Here is a 19,351-nt window from a genome sequence, read left to right on the forward strand (position 1 = left end):
TTATTTTATGAGGTTCAACAGAATTTATTTTAAACATGTATGTTGTGAAACATCCAAGGAGACACAACTTGTCAGGGCTAAAGGTGCACTCAGAACAAAATGCTGGATCTGAAAACACTCTTCCCAAATTCTATATGAATTTGCATACACAAGCCCCAGGGCATCGTTTTGCAGCTATTTACAACCTTGCCATGCTAAAATCTTGAGTGCAGCATGCAGCTCTGATCTCCAGAGCTCCAGAAGGACACAGTGGAGTTAGAGAAGGCCAACTGAAAAAAGCCTGGGGAGGGAGCAGCTGGCCTAGATGGAGAGACCAGAAAGGCTGCAAGTTTGCACTTTGGAGCCCACGGGGCAGGCTGAGACCTCCTAGATACGATCAAGGTTTATCTACTGCCTTCACGATTTTATAAAGGGAATGCAGAGCTGTCGTTTGCCAAATTGCAGAATATTAGAACTATGGGGAACTCAGTGAAGTCGGTACCAGATCATTTTAAAACAGATGAAGGAAAGCTCCTTCACGGGATTGGGAGTGAGCTCCTGGAGTGCTAGCAGACTGCAGAAACTGGCCAGGTTCTGTGGCAGTTTGCAGATGCCAGCGCAGGTAACCATCTGAATATGAATTTCCCCGTATTGCAACTGGAAGAGTGAGTTTGCCCTCTGGAAATAAAGACTCCTCATGAGCAGGAGAGTAAGAATATGGCCCACCAAAAGTATCTCCCATTGCCTCTGTCAGAGACAGACTGCTGAACTGGATGGACTATTGCTTAAGTAGCTGGGTAAGAATTTTGCAGCTGACTCATGTTTGGCTAATGAGGTAAATCCAAGGTTTGGCTGGGGCATCTTCTTTGTTCCTTGAACATTGAAGAAATTCAGATATGGTTTTATATGTTAAATTGTGAAAGAAATAGGACTGGAAGGACAGCCCAACATGCTGCTACCACAAAGTAGCTCTACCTATATAATTCTTGATCAATGACAGTCTAAGCCACTCTCCAGTGATGGGGATCATACGTCCTCCTCATTGCCTCATACAGCCTCCTTCAGTGCTTCACTTCCCTTATCATTATGAGTTTTTTCCCTAATACCTAACCTGGATATTCCTGGCTGCAATTGCCAACCTCTACTGCTGTTCTACCCACACAAAGCAAGTTGATCTTTTCTTTTTTAAGCAGATTTTTATATTCAGGGATTTCGTTGTCCCTCCTCAGCCTTCACTTCTTCAGCTAAACAAAGTCAGTTCTTTCTTTTTTTGTTCCCCAGAGATTGTGTATTTTTAGAGTTCTGGTCCTTATCATCACTGTCCTCTTGACTCCCTCCTATTTGTTCGGTTTTTCGTGAAGTCCAAAACACTGAGTTTGGGAATTTCTATGCAAGAGCTCACCACTGCTGAGCAGATTCATCAGTCTTATAGATGTTCTATGTTCTTGTTCATCTCTTTATGATGTTTGCTTTTTTTTTTTTTTTTTTGCTACAGGGTCACAGTCTGACTCACATTCAACTTGAAACTTGGTATATCTATATCATAGCTGTGGACTGCCAGAATGCTTACTGTGAAAGTCATTCATTCCTACCTATCTATCCAATTCCCTGAGAGAACTCAGTTATGTAGCATCACAGGTCATTTTCAGACCTCTGAGGGACTCATCCAAAACACTGGTTGTATTTATAGATTAAGATTATGAAGTTAGTAAGGATTATTAAGATTAAATAGTCTGGCTTTCCTTTAACATAGGTACAAGGATTTCTTTAAGCAGGTCTTGCGTCATGCACAGAGCTTGTGCCTGAGCAACCTTTCAGAAAGAAACATAGCATTGCTTAAAGATTTGAAGTGGCAGAGAATCCCATATGTTCATAATTAAACTTCAGTGATTAGTTACTCTAAATGCTAAAATTTGACAGCTAACTTTTAATGTGGCTTTTTCTAGCTTCAGGTTCCAATTGCTGGAACTTGTCAGAACATGTTCTGCAAAGTTAAAAGGCCTCTTTACCCTCAGAAACCTCAGGCATGTCTTGATCTACTTTTGATAACAAATACGTCTACAAAAAGAGCTTTTTAAGTTTCTGATGGTAAGACCATTTGTACTCAGACTCTTTGTGGCTCTTTCCAGAACTCTCTGTAATGCTAAACTTTTAAGTGCAAAACTGAGCACAGTATACTAGATATAGGTATAGATACTCTCATCACTGTCAAAAGCAAGGTGTACTCTTACTCTCCTGCTCATGAGTTGTCTTTATTTCCAGATGACAAACTCACTCTCTCAGTCTCAGTACGGGGAAATTCATGTTCAGCTGGATACCCACGCTGCCCTCTGCAAAATCACTGCATCCTGTCCACAGGACCTGCACCATTCCTCAGGGACATAGTCACAGGTATGATGGAGAACACAGAAATCTGAAAACTAAAACCATTCTAGCAAGTAGAAAAAATAACCTCTCTTTTCCAGATATGCACTTCTTTAACACCATTTACTTGAGGAAACCTTACCTGAGACTTCTAGCTTTTCCACTGCATCCCCTTTAGTCAGAGCTGCTGGCTGGGGTGGCATCTCCAGATTAGGAATTGACTTCATTATATTGGCCTGGGCCTCTTCCAAGAGCTTTTCAAATTCCTTTCCATTATAGTGATCGAGGTTTTGTCTTTTCTCTTCCCATTTCTTTTCAGCTTTCTAGACAAAAACAGTAAAACACCTATTTATTTCTCCGACTTTTGTTATGATCACTTACTTTTAAAAAAATCCGTATATAAATCTTATAGGTCAACATGGATAGATTCTAGTCAGTGACTAGAGGTAATATATTAACACTAACTGTACACTGGTTCTGACTTCCATTGTGCTAGAGATGGCAGAAACACACAACAGACTGACAGTGGCCACTGCTCACTAAAGGAGCAAAGGCAAAATTTAAATCTGGGTCACTGCCTTACTATATCACACTGGTGATTGACGTGCATATATGTAATAAGATGTGAGAGTTCGCTTGTGGGTTTCCTCAATATCTCTGTGTGAAATCACTGGAACTTCATACTCCTTCACTTTTAACTGTCCATAATGAGGGATATGGAGATTTAAAGGGTGAATGAAATCCACTTATGCAAGTGTTGCCAGAGAATCATATGTCATTGTTCAAAAAAGAAGGTATTCTAAAAAAGATTCTTTAAATTTTTTTCAATAAAGTTTATTTAAAAACCACAGTTACTCATTTCAGTTACATGTTATTATCTTGTTGCATTCAAAATCAGAGGGTATCTTCAGAAGTGCATGGCGTAGTTAGGGGTTAAGCATATAAATCCCCAGAATGCATTTGAAAAATCCCACCTGCAGTCTCAAGAGTGAGACTGGGAGCTCAGACCCAAAGAGAAGACAACTGGTTGAGCAGAATACACCGTACCTCAATTGATACAGCTCGGTTTCTGGTACTTGCACTGTGAATTTCCTCAATGAAAAGACTTTGCATGGTGTTGCCATTGACAGAGACCTGTGGTGCTGGCGTGGCTTGTGTGGGCTGGGATCCTGTTGCAGGCTCTTGCGGGGCGACTGGTGGGGTGGCCGAAAGGTGGCCACCTGCTGGCACACCTTCACTGTGGCTGGCTGCAGTGGGCGAACCCTGGGCATGGTTGACCAGGGCTGACGAGTGCTGAGACTGATGGATGACAACAGGTGAGCTCTGCACATGATGGACCGTCATTGTTGAGACGGGGACGACTTCTGACTTGACTGATGACACCTGGGACTCTGATGTGATCGCTGTGAGGTTTTGCTGTGCATGTCCCTGGGCATGCTTGAGCTCCTCCTGGTTTTTCAGAGCGTCAGCTGCAGTGGCCTTTTCCATAGAAGAGTATTGCATGGCTTGGGACGGATCCACACCCCTTAGCAGTCCTTCTGTAACATGTCTGCCCAGCCAAATTGAACACAACAGCGTGGCACATGGTTAGCATACAGGCGAGTCATGAGCAATACTTGACAATAAACTTTTGCAAGGGAAAAGCACCTATATAAAAAATATCAAAAAGGTGTTTTTTCTTACTATTGCTCTCAGCTGTGTGATTTTATAGCTTTATCTCAGAGCCAGGGACTCGGAGCTTTAAAGAGGCTGCTTGAATTAGGATGTTTTTGCCTTTTAAAATGTTTACAAACCTTCATGGATGTACCAGTACTTTTTGACTAAACCATGAGTTACAGTGGGTTGATTTTAGAGGGGGAACACAAATCAGATGGCTTAAATTTTGTACACTGTAACTAGCTAAACAAGATGTTCCTAGACTATTAGCACAGAAGGTGGTAGTTACATAGAACATGAGGTAGCAGTTTGGCAAATTGCCAAAACAAAGCCTTCAAATGATACTTCACAAAAGTCTTGTCTGTCAAGGGTTTGGGGTAGAATTAACTGAGGATGTAAAAAAGTCAACTATTTGTGGCAGCTAGCTGTGAAATGGCTGAGGTTCAGAGTGTAGCTAGCCATCAAATGCCATCAGTTTTTCCATTACTGAAACAGACTTCATGAAGCTTAATACGTAATTTTGCTGCAAAAAATTACTTTTGGTAAAACTTTGGCATGCATAGCTTATTGGTTGTTGGGGGTTTTTTTGATTGTTTTTTTTTTTTTTTTTCCCAAACAGGGTGAGACAGGAAATAACTGTAGTCATTCTTAAGAAAAGGAAACTAATATGAAAGGATATAGATGTTTATCTACACGGAAAAATAAGTGACAGCTCTTAGAAGACCTGTTACATAAACCATTTTATCCATCTGCCAGTACTGGCAAATCCATTTTACATATGCTCCAGGATATATGGAAACAATGACAGCCCTACATGCCTTAGAATAATGGTAGCAACAACAGACTTATGACTTACATTTTCTTGTAATTGAAATAAAATTGAGATCACCACCACTGACAGTTTGGCCTGATTCACTGGTTTTGAGTAGGAATTAAATCCAATGCCTATTGCCTCATATAAATCAGCGGTCATTTGCTGCTCGTATATTCTGACAAACATAGCTAAACACTAGCACTTAGTGGGCAGAAATTTTATCCAATATTTCAACTTTCTCTAATGTATCTTCCTTGCAAAGAATAGAATAAAGAATTTGCATGAATTCACAAGCATATTGAAAAATATTTCTTTCTTTCAGAAGGTTTAGGATATCTTTATCCACTTAGAATCTCTTCCTGTTTTATTTCTTACTGTTAGATTTTTGGGGATGCATGTTTCAGTGTCAGAGAATATTTCTGTTATCTTAGATTGCTGTAAATGCCTACAGTTCATTAGCTCAGATACGGGACTGATGCCACTCTGTAAGCTTTCTCATCCAGGTACTTCCCAAATCTGGAAGTGTGGAGTTCAGAGAGAGTTAGTTTCAACCACAGGATCTAGACTACTGGGGCTGTACGTCAGAACAGAACTACTGCACAGAGCACAGGAAAAGCCAATTTGATTTCCCTTGAGAGGGCTCTAGGAAGAATGTATAAAATATTGCAAGTCGCATTTCTCAGAATTGCCTGGGGAAAGGGGGAGAAGCCAAACCCAAAAGCTGTTCCAGCCCTGCTTGAGGAAATTCTTTAGTTTAGAAGAAGAAGAAGAAAAAATTCACCTCCTGAGCATGGTAAGGATATCGGTCATGCTGCGCACACGTTTCAGCAAGCTGTCTAGCTTGTGTGGTTCTTCTTTTAGGAACCTCACAGCTTCTACCTCACTCCGGAGGATTGCACGCATTTTATTCTGCAATGTTGGGAAATCTCCTGCAATGACAACAACTGTGAGGCTCAAGAGGAAACGATAAAAGCCCCGGAGAGAAATGGATGATGGGGTGAACGTTAAACAGTCGAGTGTCTACCTCTCTCCAGAAGCCCTGCAACCAGCCCCTTAATCCCAATTTTAAATCTTTTAGGAAGTGAAAGTTAATGCTCCCAGATCAAAGGCAAAGCTGTTCTCAGCCACTGTGGCTAAAAGAGAAGAACCAAAAGTAAAAAGGAAAAGTACATACCTTTAAGGGTGGCAACAGCTTCTCCCACCTGACGCAAAAGAAAGGCTCCATCTTCAACATCTTTCAGTGTAACTGTCTTGCTGGAAGCAGTGGAGTCCCTCTTCAGGTCTTCAACAAATGCCTCCAGCTCACTGGCAAAACAAAAAAAGTGAACATAAAACGTAAGCAGGACTTTCACATTACAATCAAATACATGTAAATGAATATACTAAACTAAACCAGAGCTCAACTGTGGCATCTTTAAATCTGACACCACAGGCTGAAGAAACAGCAGGGTACCATGAGGGGAGGGGAGGATGCTGGATAGTGACCCTCACTGCATAGGAACAGGCTTGTAACTAGCCCAAGTCATTGATTTCTCTGACAGGCTGCAGATGTGCAGAGCACATTGACTTCAGGGTAGCTGTGCTACAAAGGGCAGGTGGGGTGGTGAAACACAACTAACAGACAGCCCTCTGGGGATGCAAATCCTAGAAGGGTACAGACACACTGTACCACTACATCCAGTACTGGTTTGCACCTTGCATTTGTTCATTGCTGATGACATGCAAAGGAATGCCTAACAGCGAAGTAACAACCCCAAAACTGGCACTAATGGCCCCTCGATGCAACCCACCCTGTTTATCTGCTGGGTCCTGCCAGACAGGATACAGGATCCTGTCTCCACAAAGAGCCAGACTGAAACAGCAAGTGTGCATTGTGTGCAGCTCTCGTTCAGCATTTGGATTCCAGAATCAATCACGTTTTTTCCAACCATGCATCCTCTGGCTCCATCTGGTGCCTCCTCATCACCTTTCCCAATATTTTTTCCAGTGCTTCCATACTTCACATAAATTTTCACAATCCTTCAGACTCACAAATTTTATTTCGGTTTTGGGGGGAGCCACTTTTTTTCCATTTAAGGTTGAGACCACGTTGCTTTAGCTGGAGTTTCCACACAGAAGCTTAAAAATGTCTCAGAAAAACCTGAAATGCATTATGTGCAACTATGCAAATACCTATGCGAATACCTTAAAAGCATCACCTCTTGAATATTTATTCTAAGAGAAATCCACCTCTATTAAGATACCAAATTTACTAAGAGGAATATTCTGAGAAACAGTTTAACTGCATGGTAGAAAACAATGCAAAGCAAACTCTGAACTGACAAAATGGCTACTCATTTTCACCTAGTTTTGGGCCTCGTTTCTTGCATCCACTCAGGTAGTAGTTTTGCAATTGCTATAAGAGAACCAAGATACGGGTTGATTGCCTGAAAAGGGGTAGGTGAAGACTGTCTTCTGCACCAACCACAGGTCTCGCATTTCCACACATTTCCCTTGTGCCAGCACTGCCATGCAAATGCAGTAGGAAATTACTTATTTTCAGCCAGGTCACTTCCTAGCTCCATCTCCATGGATAGGCAAAATGAGGAGGAAAAGAGACAAGGAAGTGGCCAGTAATGGGATAAAAAGGAGAAAATCCCTTGCAGCACCGTTCCACATTTAGGTCAATTTAAAGTAGAAGCACAGTCACACAGAACAATAAATGGCAATACAATAGTACTTCTGATATACAGAGAAACAGATATAGTATCAGGATCTGAGTATCAAGTGCGCACAGTAAGGAGCTCATTTCAATCTAAAAGACTACGAACTTCACAAACTATAAAACAATTTCGAATTAAGAATCACAAGCTGCTTATGAACAGGTCACAAACAAGTGGAGGCAACTGATCCTGTTCCTGTTTTAAGACCACTTCTCCCAAAGACTCTGCCTTGGGAAGGACTGGGGGAGTCACGATTTCCACTAGCAAAAGCATACTTGCAGGAAACAATCCAAGGCACCACACGATGGCAGCAAGGGAACGTTTCTCGAGGTATTTTTCCATTGGAAGAGGCTCTGATAATGTAGGTATCTGTGTCTGTCTGCCTTTGCAATAAAGGGCACAGACACAATTTAGGACGGAGCTGGAAAAAGAATTCGGCTTTCTGTCACTCACTACAATGCAAAGGCTCCTGCCCTCCAGAACTGTGAGCTAAAGTCATGCATCCTCCCTGCTCTTAAAGCCCCGATACCAGCACTCAGGCCAGGCAGCGCTACTTTGGGAATCGCAGGGTACCCTTTTGCAGATCAGCACTAGAAAAGCAGTTTCTCAGATATTGGCATCCACCAGGCAACAACAACAACAAAAAAAAAAAAAAAAAGGCAGAAGCTTAAATTGACTCGTGTGGAAAGAAGAGAAAGGAACAAACACAGAACAATGTTATGATATTGTGGTAGGTTTATGATTGTTGGAAATGTAAGAATAACGGAAGGACTTCCAGGTAGCAGACAATGGCTTTCTTTCCCTTTTGTTCTTTGAGCAGAAATGGAAGGGTCATGATAAACCCCCTTGATTCCATACAGTGACACTATTAAACAAGACAAGTGATCCTGAAATTAGTCATGGGATACCATATTATACTGCCTCATGGTGCTAACTACAAGGGAAAAGAAACTTCAGCCCTCAGGAACCAAAGCTTGAAACAGATCCAGCGGTCTCCAGCATTTCTTTTCTGCTACTGGGGAAACGACTTTATAGATTGGACTGAGCAAACCCAATTAACAAGACGCTCACCTTAATGCAGTTTCAGAAGGCTAATACAAGATAAATCACTTTTCTGAATCTATGTTTTACACAGGAGGCAAAACTCTTATGCTGGTATCTTTCTTTAGGCAAAAAAAGACGAGAAGATCTGTCTCAGACTGCAGTATCAGTAGAACAGGTTACATAATGAACCAGATAACACTGACCGTAGCAAATCACCCAGGCCAGATGGCACTTGCCCTGGAGTTCAATAGCAGCTCCAGGGTGAAACAGTCGAACTATTAATGCTACAAATCTAACTTCTTGATCAAAATTTCTTTGGCACCAGAGTAGTGATCACCGATGATATAATTAAATTTTTTAAACGGGGATGGGGCTATCCAGGGAACTGTACTCTGGTGAGACTGACACCCAGACTGGTGTTAATTGGAGGATACCAAAATAAAGGATAAACAATAAAGAATTAGTGGACCAATGGATAAATATGCTGTGTTAGGGAGGAATTAATGTGATGTGTATAAAGAGAGGGTAAGTCTCAAATATACACAAGGAAACAACAACAGGACAGGTAAAAGCCATAGCTCAAAAGGCTTTCAGCAAGGTATTTGAGCAAAAGCTTTCAAGAAAGCAAAGTTGCCATGGGACAAGAGAGGAAATTCTCTCATGGATAAAATACTGAAAGTAAAGGGAAGGGATGAATGAACAGCTTACTCAATGAATGTTGTTTGCTGGTGGGTTCCACAGGGATCAGTTCTAGGGCTGGTGCTTTTCAACATATTATAAATTATTTAGAAAAGAGGATGAGTAATACAGTAAGAAAATACCAGAAGGATATTAAAATATTCAGAGGAATGAAAATAAAAGGTGACTGCAGAGGGCTGCAGATGGACCATCAGATACTAAGAGAAGGACCACAAAGATAATCAAAGGACTGGGGAGCCTGCCATATGAAGAAAGGTTGAGAGAATTGGTTTTGTTCAGCCTTGAGAAAACAAGGCTTAGGGGAGACCTTATCACCATGTTCCAGTATTTAAAGAGTGGCTACAAAGAATACAGAGACTCCCTTGGGTACAAGTTGCTCCTGGGGAGATTCCAATTGGACACAAGAGAAAAAATTCTCACAATGAGAACAATCAGCCATTGGAATAATCTCAGGGAAGTGGTGAATTCCCTTACACTGGACACTTTTAAGATTCAGCTGGAGAGGATGCTGGGCCATCTTGTCTAGACCGTGCTTTTGCCAAGAAAGGTTGGACCAGATGATCCTTGAGGTCCCTTCCAACCTGGTATTCCATGATTCTGTGATTCTGTGATAATTGACCAGGAAAAAACGCAAAGATTAAATTAAGTCCTAATAAATGTAAAGTAATGCTCACAAGAAAAGGAAAAATAAAAACAAAACCAACCCAACCTAAAGCAAACAACCTCCAAACCCCCTAAATTTTTTATACGCAATAGTGAACTTTGAACAGATAATCATCCCTTGTGAGTGAGATGTTTGATTTGTAATGGACAGCTCACGTGGAACATGAGGACAGGGGGACCATCACCACACCACTACATGAAGTCATGGTGTGCCTACATCAGATATAACCATTGCAGGGCTCTCCTCTCTCCCCACTCACATCTCACAGATGTACACTAGAGTTAGAAAGGGCATACAGAAAGGCAATAGGATGACGAAATGTATAGAATGGGTCCTACAAGAAGAGTAACTAAGCAGATCAGGTCCTTTCAGGCTGGAAAAAGCATGATCCGAAAATGGAGTGGGGGAGCATCTGTAACATCACGACTAGCATGGAGAGGGTGAATATTCTGCCGTGCATAATTTAAGAGTCTGGGGACTGATTGACAGATGAAAGATTCAGAAAGAAACAAAAGGTCTTTCTACTCAAAAAATAATTACTCTATAGAATTCACTGTGCCTAGATGCTGTACACAACTGAGTTTACATAAATTTTAAAAAAATGAAAAGGAAACAATCCATGCATACCTTTTGCATGTGAAGATACCATCTCTGACATGGAAGAGAGCTACAAGTCATTAAAAGCAAGGAGATGTGCTCTGAGCATTTTGCCTTGTTCTTATATCCTTTCCCAAGTGTCTGCTACCAGTGGCTCTCCAAGACTGTTAAGTGGGGTTTTGTTTTTACTGAGCACGGTTATTCTTATTAAAAAGTCTGATGCTTATCCTAGCAAAAATAAAAATTGTAACTTACTATGGATCATATCCAATTAGACAGCTTGTATGTGGCTACAATTTAAATCCTGTGCTTATAAAACCCCCTTTACTAAAATGCTTACAATAATCTGCAACACATAGTAGTCATACCTGTAACACGCTCCTCCTGACTAATGAAGTATATATGTTCTGAATGTGTCATATCATCATAATTTGTCCTTGGTCTGGTAAATTTTAAGGCTAGCATCTACAACCCCAAAAGCGTCATGTATGACATCTCTAATGTTGAGTCAAAAGACTAGATAGAAAGAACCCTACCCAGTAAATTCTGAGTAGGTATTTCACTGTTAGAAGTGTGAATAAACACCACATTTAATAGTGTTCCTTAGATTTCATTAGATATCTCTGAACTGTAATCCTGCTACAGCTGTGACACACATGGGCACACTTCTGTATGTGGCATCATGAATAGCTGCTCAACAGAAAACTTGTTCCGAAATGTACACTGACATTTCTGCTTTTTACAACATAAAACCACCAATATTTTTATGTTTTTATTTCCCAGCAATAATCTTCAGAATTGCAGAAAGGAGAGCTTTTTAAGCTGAGATTTACCACTTCAGAGTAGGAAATACACTTTTGTAAGTGTTGCAGAAATCCTTAAGCTCCTTTGTCTTGCATGAAGCCAGTCTACAGATAAAGTCCTATGATTTAGGAAAGGTCAAGAGGGCAACAGTTGAAAGACTAAGAAATGGTAAATTTTTTGCCCTGTTGCTTTGCATTTGTTTATACATCTGCAATGGGATCAGCATAATTGAAAGGGCCTATATAGAATGTTAACCTTTTTCTGAATATTGCTAGTGACATTTGATGTGTAATTTTGTGATGTATGCTCTTCATTATTAACAGCCATCAGCTGTTGAACTTAAAGCATTGTTGTCAGGTGTGTTTTTTTTCTTTTGGGCTGTGATCCTGCAAATGTGCAAATACATGACAAAGAAATCTCATTGGACACAAATGATGAAAAATAATTGTTTGTGATTTAGCATTTGTTTCTCGCATGTCTCTAAAATGGTTGAAGTAACATTTACAGCCTATGAATGATCTAAGAAACTTTCCTGTAATATTAACAAATGAAGTAGCACAGAAGCAGCAGAAACTCTGTGAGCAGAAAAAAATCTGAACACTGATAAAACAGAAGCATATTGCAATCAAAGTCGTATCCTAAATAAAAAGCCGTAACAACTAATGCCATTTGCACTTGACCTCACTCAGCATCCATTTTATGAGGCATGCGATAAACAGCCATCACACAAATTGTTTTTTCCACAGAGAGCAAACAGTCTAGAAACTAGGCAATAAGGTACACAGGAATAAAGTGATGAACAGGAGGGTACTTACTTAAGACTACAAACCAATGTTATTTAAGAATACAAACCAACTGGGAGGATTATATACACCAGCACGGACTATTACTACACATTAAACTTTTCTTCACAGAAAACATACACTCTCTTAGTAACATTCTACTTTGTCTTTACAGATGCATCATTTTTATAACAAATCTAATTCATCTGACAACACATTGATCAACAGGAAGGATTTACTCTCCTTAGCTGTCAATAATTGTACTCCTATGACTCTTCAATCATCATTTCCAGTGACAAGCTGACTATAAAGTTTCACTCTATTATGGAGCAATTTTTCAGGTGTGAACTAAATGCAGCAATGAGAAATAATTAGTTATATAGCATCTTACAAATGTGAGTGTTAGAACTAGTTAAATCATCTATTGATTTCAGCTTTATCTTGCCTCCTGCTGACTCTGAACATGGACTAAAACAACTGGATACCATCAGTCCTGGTAGGCCAAAGTTGTGGGGAAAAAGAAGAGTCTTACAAAGAGTCTTTACACAACAACAACAACAACAACAACAACAACAAAAAGAAAAGTATTTTTATCTGTAGTTAAGTGTATGGAAAGCCCAGTGAGTAAATTTTAAATGGAGACCGGCATTGATGACTGCAGTTAAACTTCAGTCATTTATTTATGACCTTCCCCTACCTCTCTCATGCAATAGCCAAAGCACTTGCTATTGAAATCTGGTTTTCATACTTAAAAGCCAAACTCGTTACCTTCCTTTGCATGCATTTGTTCTTGAGGAAATTCATCCGTCAAGGGCAGATGAATTTGGACAGTCACCTGTCCCTTTACAGGGGACTTCTGAAGAGGTTAAAACTCTTTGTACCGGTGGGACTTACCCAGTGGGCTGTGCTTAGAAGGACTCCCAGTCAGGAGGAGTGCTTTGTACAACACAGACAGTTTTACAGCTGATATGAGTGCAAGGAAACACCGGTAAAACAGCATACACAGGTGCAGTTTCACTCACGTTTTACTGGTTTTAAGTTTTAGCAAACTAAATCTTTCACTAAAGATACTACTTTATGGAAGAAAAAGCCAGGCAAAAGCAAGAAATTCTAAGCAGTTTCTCAACCCACCATAACTTCTTTACAATCTTTTCTTCCTCGTTGAGGTATTTCTGCCTTTCTTGTTCCACCAGGTTGCGCTGTCGCTGCACAGGATCTTCAAGCCTCTTCACTGTTTCAATCATTTTGCCATTGATTTCCAGCTCTGCTTTCTTCACCATTGCCCTCAGCATCTCCTGGTTCTGCAGCTGTTGCACAAAAGAAATCAACTTCAATTTTTCCTGCTTGACTGACATCCCTGGCAACAGAATACATTGCAGAGCTCAGAAATAGGTTGGGATAAACACAGCCCTACAGCAAGAGAGTTTTTACCCTCTTCTTCCTCTCTTTAACTTTACCCATAAACATTATTCCATGAGGAAGTGTTGGGGGTGAGAAAAGCCTAAATTTGATTAACTTCTAATGTGTATACCTAACTTCCAGTTGCGAGCTGATGAACAAAAGATGCTGGGATCAGTAAACCACCCTCAGTGTGTAACTTCAGCAAGGATTGTGGCCCCTTTATTCTGCTCAGTCCAGCATGAATCAAGAATTAATTACGCCTCACAAGAATGCCGGAAGCCTGACTTCCCCTTTGCGCATATCTCGTAAGCTTATGCATCGCACTGTCCATACATGCCTGGTGGATAATCCCACACATTAATGACAAGGCTGGAAAACACTGCTGTTCTCAGATTAGAATTTTTCAGTCTCTCAAGTGGCAGAGGAGGGATTGTGCCATCCGGTGTAATTTGGTACAGACATACAGCTTATCTATCTGCAACACATAAAGCCCCCTTACCCACCAAAAAAAACCCCAACCTTTATAATATGGTCCTTTTCTGAGAATTGTAAAAGTCACACCTTCTTTCTTGTCTTAGTCTTATGTTAAGTATCTAAAGCATTAAATTTCTTACTGATACTAAGTTTGCAGAGCAAAAGACAGCTAAGAAAGCAAACTAGACTGTACTCTTGTGTGGGTAACCCTACAGCAGCTATGCCCCACACTAACACAAACCAAACCTGTTTAAGTCTCTTATGCAAGCTGCAAGATTCAAAGTGATAAGCAGGGCTCCGTCTAGTCACAGCTTTAGGATACAGGCAACACGAATACAGCTCTGTTAGACTAGCAGCCTTCTCATACTGGAAGATTTAAAAAAACACCTGTGTCAACTGGGAGATGAAGTTCCTGTTTTAAAACTAGCAATCAAACTGACAGCTGTCTTCTAAATATCCAGGCTTAACAACCAAATTACATTGAACATACAAAGTAAAACCACTGCCTAATAGGAAGAATCAGAAAAATGGATTACCTACAAGACAGTTTAATGCAACAAGACTTCTTTTTAAGTTGATATAAGAGGATTCATAGGAATCAGAGAAAAAAAAGCCTTTGCCTAGGTCATTCTTTCCAATCAGTATGGGAATTAGAGTAACAAACTCAACTCTCCTCTCCCGACTCTTCAGTCCTCGTGCCTGACTCTGCCTTCTCCAGTGACACAACTGTGATGAGAGGGAGGGTAACACTTCACTGAAAGTGCACAGGGGGGTCTGAGCTGTGACAAGCCGGAGGTGTTAGCTCAAAACTCAGCTGAAGATAAGTGTTAGCAGTTAGGGAAAAAAATGAAGCTGGAAAACATTTGAAGCAGCACAGATTTATAAACATTGTCAGCTGCTTTATACCAGACTGGATTCTTTTGAAGACAGTGCATATGTGTGTTTTTCCCCACTATGGGATTAACGTTTGGGTTTGATAAATTAAAATCTCTTACAGCAAGGCCAGCACAGCTATCTGAGACACATATCTCATATTGTGCCATATTTTCAAGAAGGAAAACATAAATGAATTAATAAATGAGTGAATGAGCATGTAACACTTCAGTCGTACAGTTTATTCACAGCTCTTTAAAAAGTAGGGAAATTTGACACAGGGAAGTGACTTGGGAAATGTGAAACAACTGATCCAAGGTCAGTGAAAAGGTCAGTAATGGAGCCAGACTTAAGCCTCAGGTGTCCAGAATTTAAGTCCTGTATGTTCCTCAGCTGGTAACAGTGACTCCCAGTAATGCCAAAATTGAGTATGTGTGTGTGAGGTTGTGCAATGGCAGATGGCACTTTTTCCTGTTATGGGGGTATATAGAGGATCTATATTTATTGTAGCGATACCTACAAATATGGTGCTTGTCACTTCCATTTATGCAGCGCTTGAACAGTATCAGAAAGTTTCAGTCATAAAAGTTCATCCATTTCTGGTAACAAGGTTAAGGAATAAAACTATAACTAAGCAATATTTCAAAAAGCTTGTATGTTGATGACTCCCAAACCTCAATGTTTGGAGTGAGCTCTTGAAGTCTGGGAAATGACTCATCTTGGTATCAAAGAGATGTTTTTGCCACTTGTATGAATATTCATGCAACACTTGGCTAGTTCTGGAAAACATGGTTTTGTTCATGCTTGGGGAGCAGGGACAGAAGATGAGAAGGGAGAGGTACAGGTGGGTGCAGAAAGAGAAGAGGAGGAGCCAGCAGAAAGGAGTAATTTTGAGTCTAAGCAGGGCGGAGTGACCAGCCAAAGGACAACATGAGACAGGGCGAGCAGGAACAGAGGGGAAGACCTGTGGCTGAGGAAGAAGAGGCACTCTCTGGCTGCTACAGCACATTTACCTCCACGTTCTGGAACTGAACTTGATTCTTACCTTTCTTCTGCCAGCAGGCATCAGGTCTGAGACTCCCTGGCTAAGTGCTCACCCCATTTGTCCCTCAGATCACCTCTGCCAGTTACTCCACCACCTCAAGTGGAAGAAGTTTTATGGATCTGCCACAGTTGTTCCAGTTCCACAGAGTAAAACTTTTTGTACTTTAAGTTTGCGTGAAAACAAGCCAAATAAACAATCTTAGACATTCACACTTGAAAAGAAACTTTGTTAAAACAGTATTCAAGTTCCAAAGTCAAATGCCCAAAGGTAAGGAAAAGCAATGCAGGCTTTTCTGTCATCACCAAATGGCAATTTCTTGCTAATTAGATTTAACTTGACTTATAACTGCAAGCAGCTATCTAACAGAAATATATTTAGCACATTTTTTTAGAATTCTAGCATCCTCTCCTCCATTCATTACCCTTGACTCTCACTCCCAGCCTCACCAAACTCTCCAGATACTTACCCTGTCCCCCTCCTTCAGCTACTGCTCCAGCTATCACTGGTCTCTCACAAGTACCCCAGCACTGCCTCTGGCACCCACTTCGAGAATAATCTGATAACCAGTCTAGTTCCCTTTGAACCGATTATTATCTGTGAGACAGGTAACTGGAAACCCAAGTATTAGTTCACAGCCCTGCTTCTCATTAGGAGACAAGCATGACCTGTCCAGTGGGAGCCTCCCAGGCCCTGCTGGGAGAGGCTTCTAGGCCACCCACCTCCACACATACTACAGTGCACAGCCACAAACAGGGACTGCCTGCCTGCAATTCAGGATCTCTGTAGAATCTAATTACCTAATTCCTGAAATTTGTTACCATACATAGATTAAATGTAGTCTCACCAATTCTATAATGCAGCTCAAAACATATTAGAATTTCTAATTCAAAGTTACACTTGTTAGACTGAGTATCATATACCATTTATGACAGTATTGTTATTACATTTTCTATCCTTTCTGCAGCACTAATTTCCCTGCAAATAATACACTGAGTGAAGGAAAAGCATGCATGCATAAACATTCCTAATGCTGAACCTTAATCATATCTAACTGCTTTCCCTTAAAATGTGTTCAATTAAAGAAAAGAAGGAATAGACAAAAAAAATCCAGTGTACATATAAGATAATAATATAGAGCATGAATACGCACTCTAAGGCTTGGTTCAAACCTGCCACGAAGAGTTCTCATTATCTGGGAGTGCAGAATGAACAACCCCACTGAACTTATCATGGGCTCCAGTCTTACCAACAGCAAATGCATCCAGGACACAAGCTGGGTTACAGCCTATCTCTGGCAATGAGGAAAACTCCACGACACTATGAAACTAATCTTTCTTGAGTATCTCTGAAAATCAGAGTGCTTAAGGAAGACACAAGTGGAGTAGCAAGAAGTGTATCCAATCTTTAGCAACGGCCATGACACAAATGTCTTTATTTCAAGAATCTCTAGTTAAAATCCAACCACAGACTGAAACTGTCTTAACTTCTTGGTTGCATCTGGTAACACATACATTTAGCTGGCGTGTGAATCAATACATCTGGATCAATTGCTGCTGAATATGTTTTAAAAAGAGGATTTTGCCAGCACAGACAAAGGCTACATGAACGAACAGGTCTTTTCCATCATGTGTTTCTCTGAATCTATTTTAGCAAATGAGTAAGAAGTTACAGTGATATCATCAATTAAAAATTGAACCATAGACAGTATTAAATATAGGTTTATGTCCTATTCCTGTTTCTTAGTTATCCTGCCAACTTTTGTGCCTGCGCAATCATCTTTTTAGGTTCTTTGGAAGTGTTTCTTTTATCTGTCACTGTATGAAAAATTCACACAAACAGGAAAAAACTGACTGCCAACCCAGGAGAAACAGTGAAAGTGAAAAATATGAAGTACTGTCAAACATATTATGCAAACAGCCTGGAAAAACAGAAAAATACTTTTCCCTTTTACTTATAATTATTTTCAAAAAAAAAACCAGCGGAATTTTTTTTCATTAGAAGTGTTATATTTCAACACTCTTCAGTTTAAAACACTACTTGTTTCACCTGCTGCCCTACAAACTATGAGCTCTTTTTCAAAATAATTCCACCCATTCAGGAAAGGCATGACAAAAGCTCACTCTCATGAAAGTAATTTATACATAATATGCCAAAGTTTCCCTTGAGCTACAGGTTCTTCCATCCAACTATCACAAATTTGCCCACTTCCTACTGGCATGATGCACCAAATTTGCTATCATTTCCGAAATAAGGGCAACCAGCCGCAGTTAATGAGCACACTCGGGATATGCCCTTTTTTCCTTCTCAGGACTTCCTTGGCAGCACTGATTTGTGCAGATGGTACAAGTTTCTTCACTCCTGTGTGTCATAATGTTGTATCTGATCAAAAGCAAGGTTACTGCCCTGGCCGTGGAGACAAGGTGAAGCTGGGGAAATGCCACCTCCTTGGTGAGCAGGCCCTGTGACGACAATGCGCTCACTGCCTCCGGCACAGCACTGCCACCTCCATTCCACTTTACAAGGCCACTTGTAAGCACAGCTGGTAGCCAGACCACAGGCGTTTGCCGAAAGCTGCATTTGGTACATGGGGTTACAGAAGGACAGGGGCTAAATTGGTTTGTGGCACAAATGTGAAAGAATATGCACTTACACATAATGTGCCAGGGTAGAGATCCCAAGCCAAAGTCTTGAAATTAGATGGGGACCATCATGGCATGTAGGCAGCACTGCCAGGAACAGCTTTAAAAAGATACATTTGCTATAGGAACATCCTCATCCTAAACTGAAAATGTAAATACATGGGTGCTGTGTCACAGGCAGAGCTCACCTGGCTGACACAACTGTTTCCTCCAAATATCTTCTGTCATCTCTTCATTACCAGCAAACTGAGCACAGGCCCTTGTCAGAGCGTCTTCAGTCTTGGCCACATTTTCTTTACCTTAACGCTTACCTCACCCTTCTGCTCCCTTGCCCTATGACTGGTTCATAATTCAATTCCCTTTAGTTAAGGAAGTGAAGGCAAAATGTGCTCTGAATTCTGATCTGTATTACGATTATTCTGTTCTAAAATTAATCATCAAGTCAAAGGAGATTGACACAGTACCATTCCCATATTCAAACCCACCCTGGTCGTAATAGCAGTAGCTGCAGCCCTACAAAACCAAACATGTGACGTCACTTTCCGGGCAAGGAGAACTGGCAGAGTCTTGCAGTTTCCCCTGCTGTCCACTTTGTCTTACAAGAAATTGCTTTACCTCCTTTTACATCTTCTGAGACAATACGCAGTGCTCTTCAGTTTCCAATTAAGTGAAGGGCTGAAGACCTGTACAGCTGCATAAGCTTATTTTCACCGTGTCTGAGATGAACAGCATATATTTACGTTTGCCGCATGACAGTATGTGTCAACAGAACATTTTGGTTAACTCTTCATTGTTCTTATTGTTTCTTGCACGT

At 40.7% G+C, this 19,351-nt stretch overlaps 1 protein-coding gene across 2 annotated transcripts in view; it reads right to left on the bottom strand.

Annotated features, from left to right (window-relative positions):
- The window catches only part of KIAA1217, a 102,044-nt gene that overhangs the window by 15,574 nt on the left and 67,119 nt on the right, over positions 1-19,351 (bottom strand). For both annotated transcript variants that reach the window (XM_082498971.1, XM_082498972.1), the window contains 5 exons: positions 13,237-13,412; positions 5,988-6,118; positions 5,595-5,742; positions 3,391-3,892; positions 2,486-2,666 (listed from right to left, as the gene is read on the bottom strand). In XM_082498971.1, the coding sequence (XP_082355097.1) occupies positions 2,486-2,666; positions 3,391-3,892; positions 5,595-5,742; positions 5,988-6,118; positions 13,237-13,412 (1,138 nt within the window). The remainder of the gene's footprint in view (positions 1-2,485; positions 2,667-3,390; positions 3,893-5,594; positions 5,743-5,987; positions 6,119-13,236; positions 13,413-19,351) is intronic.

This window comes from Vanellus vanellus (assembly GCF_965231255.1).
Source record: "Vanellus vanellus genome assembly, chromosome: 2".
NCBI lineage: Eukaryota > Metazoa > Chordata > Aves > Charadriiformes > Charadriidae > Vanellus > Vanellus vanellus.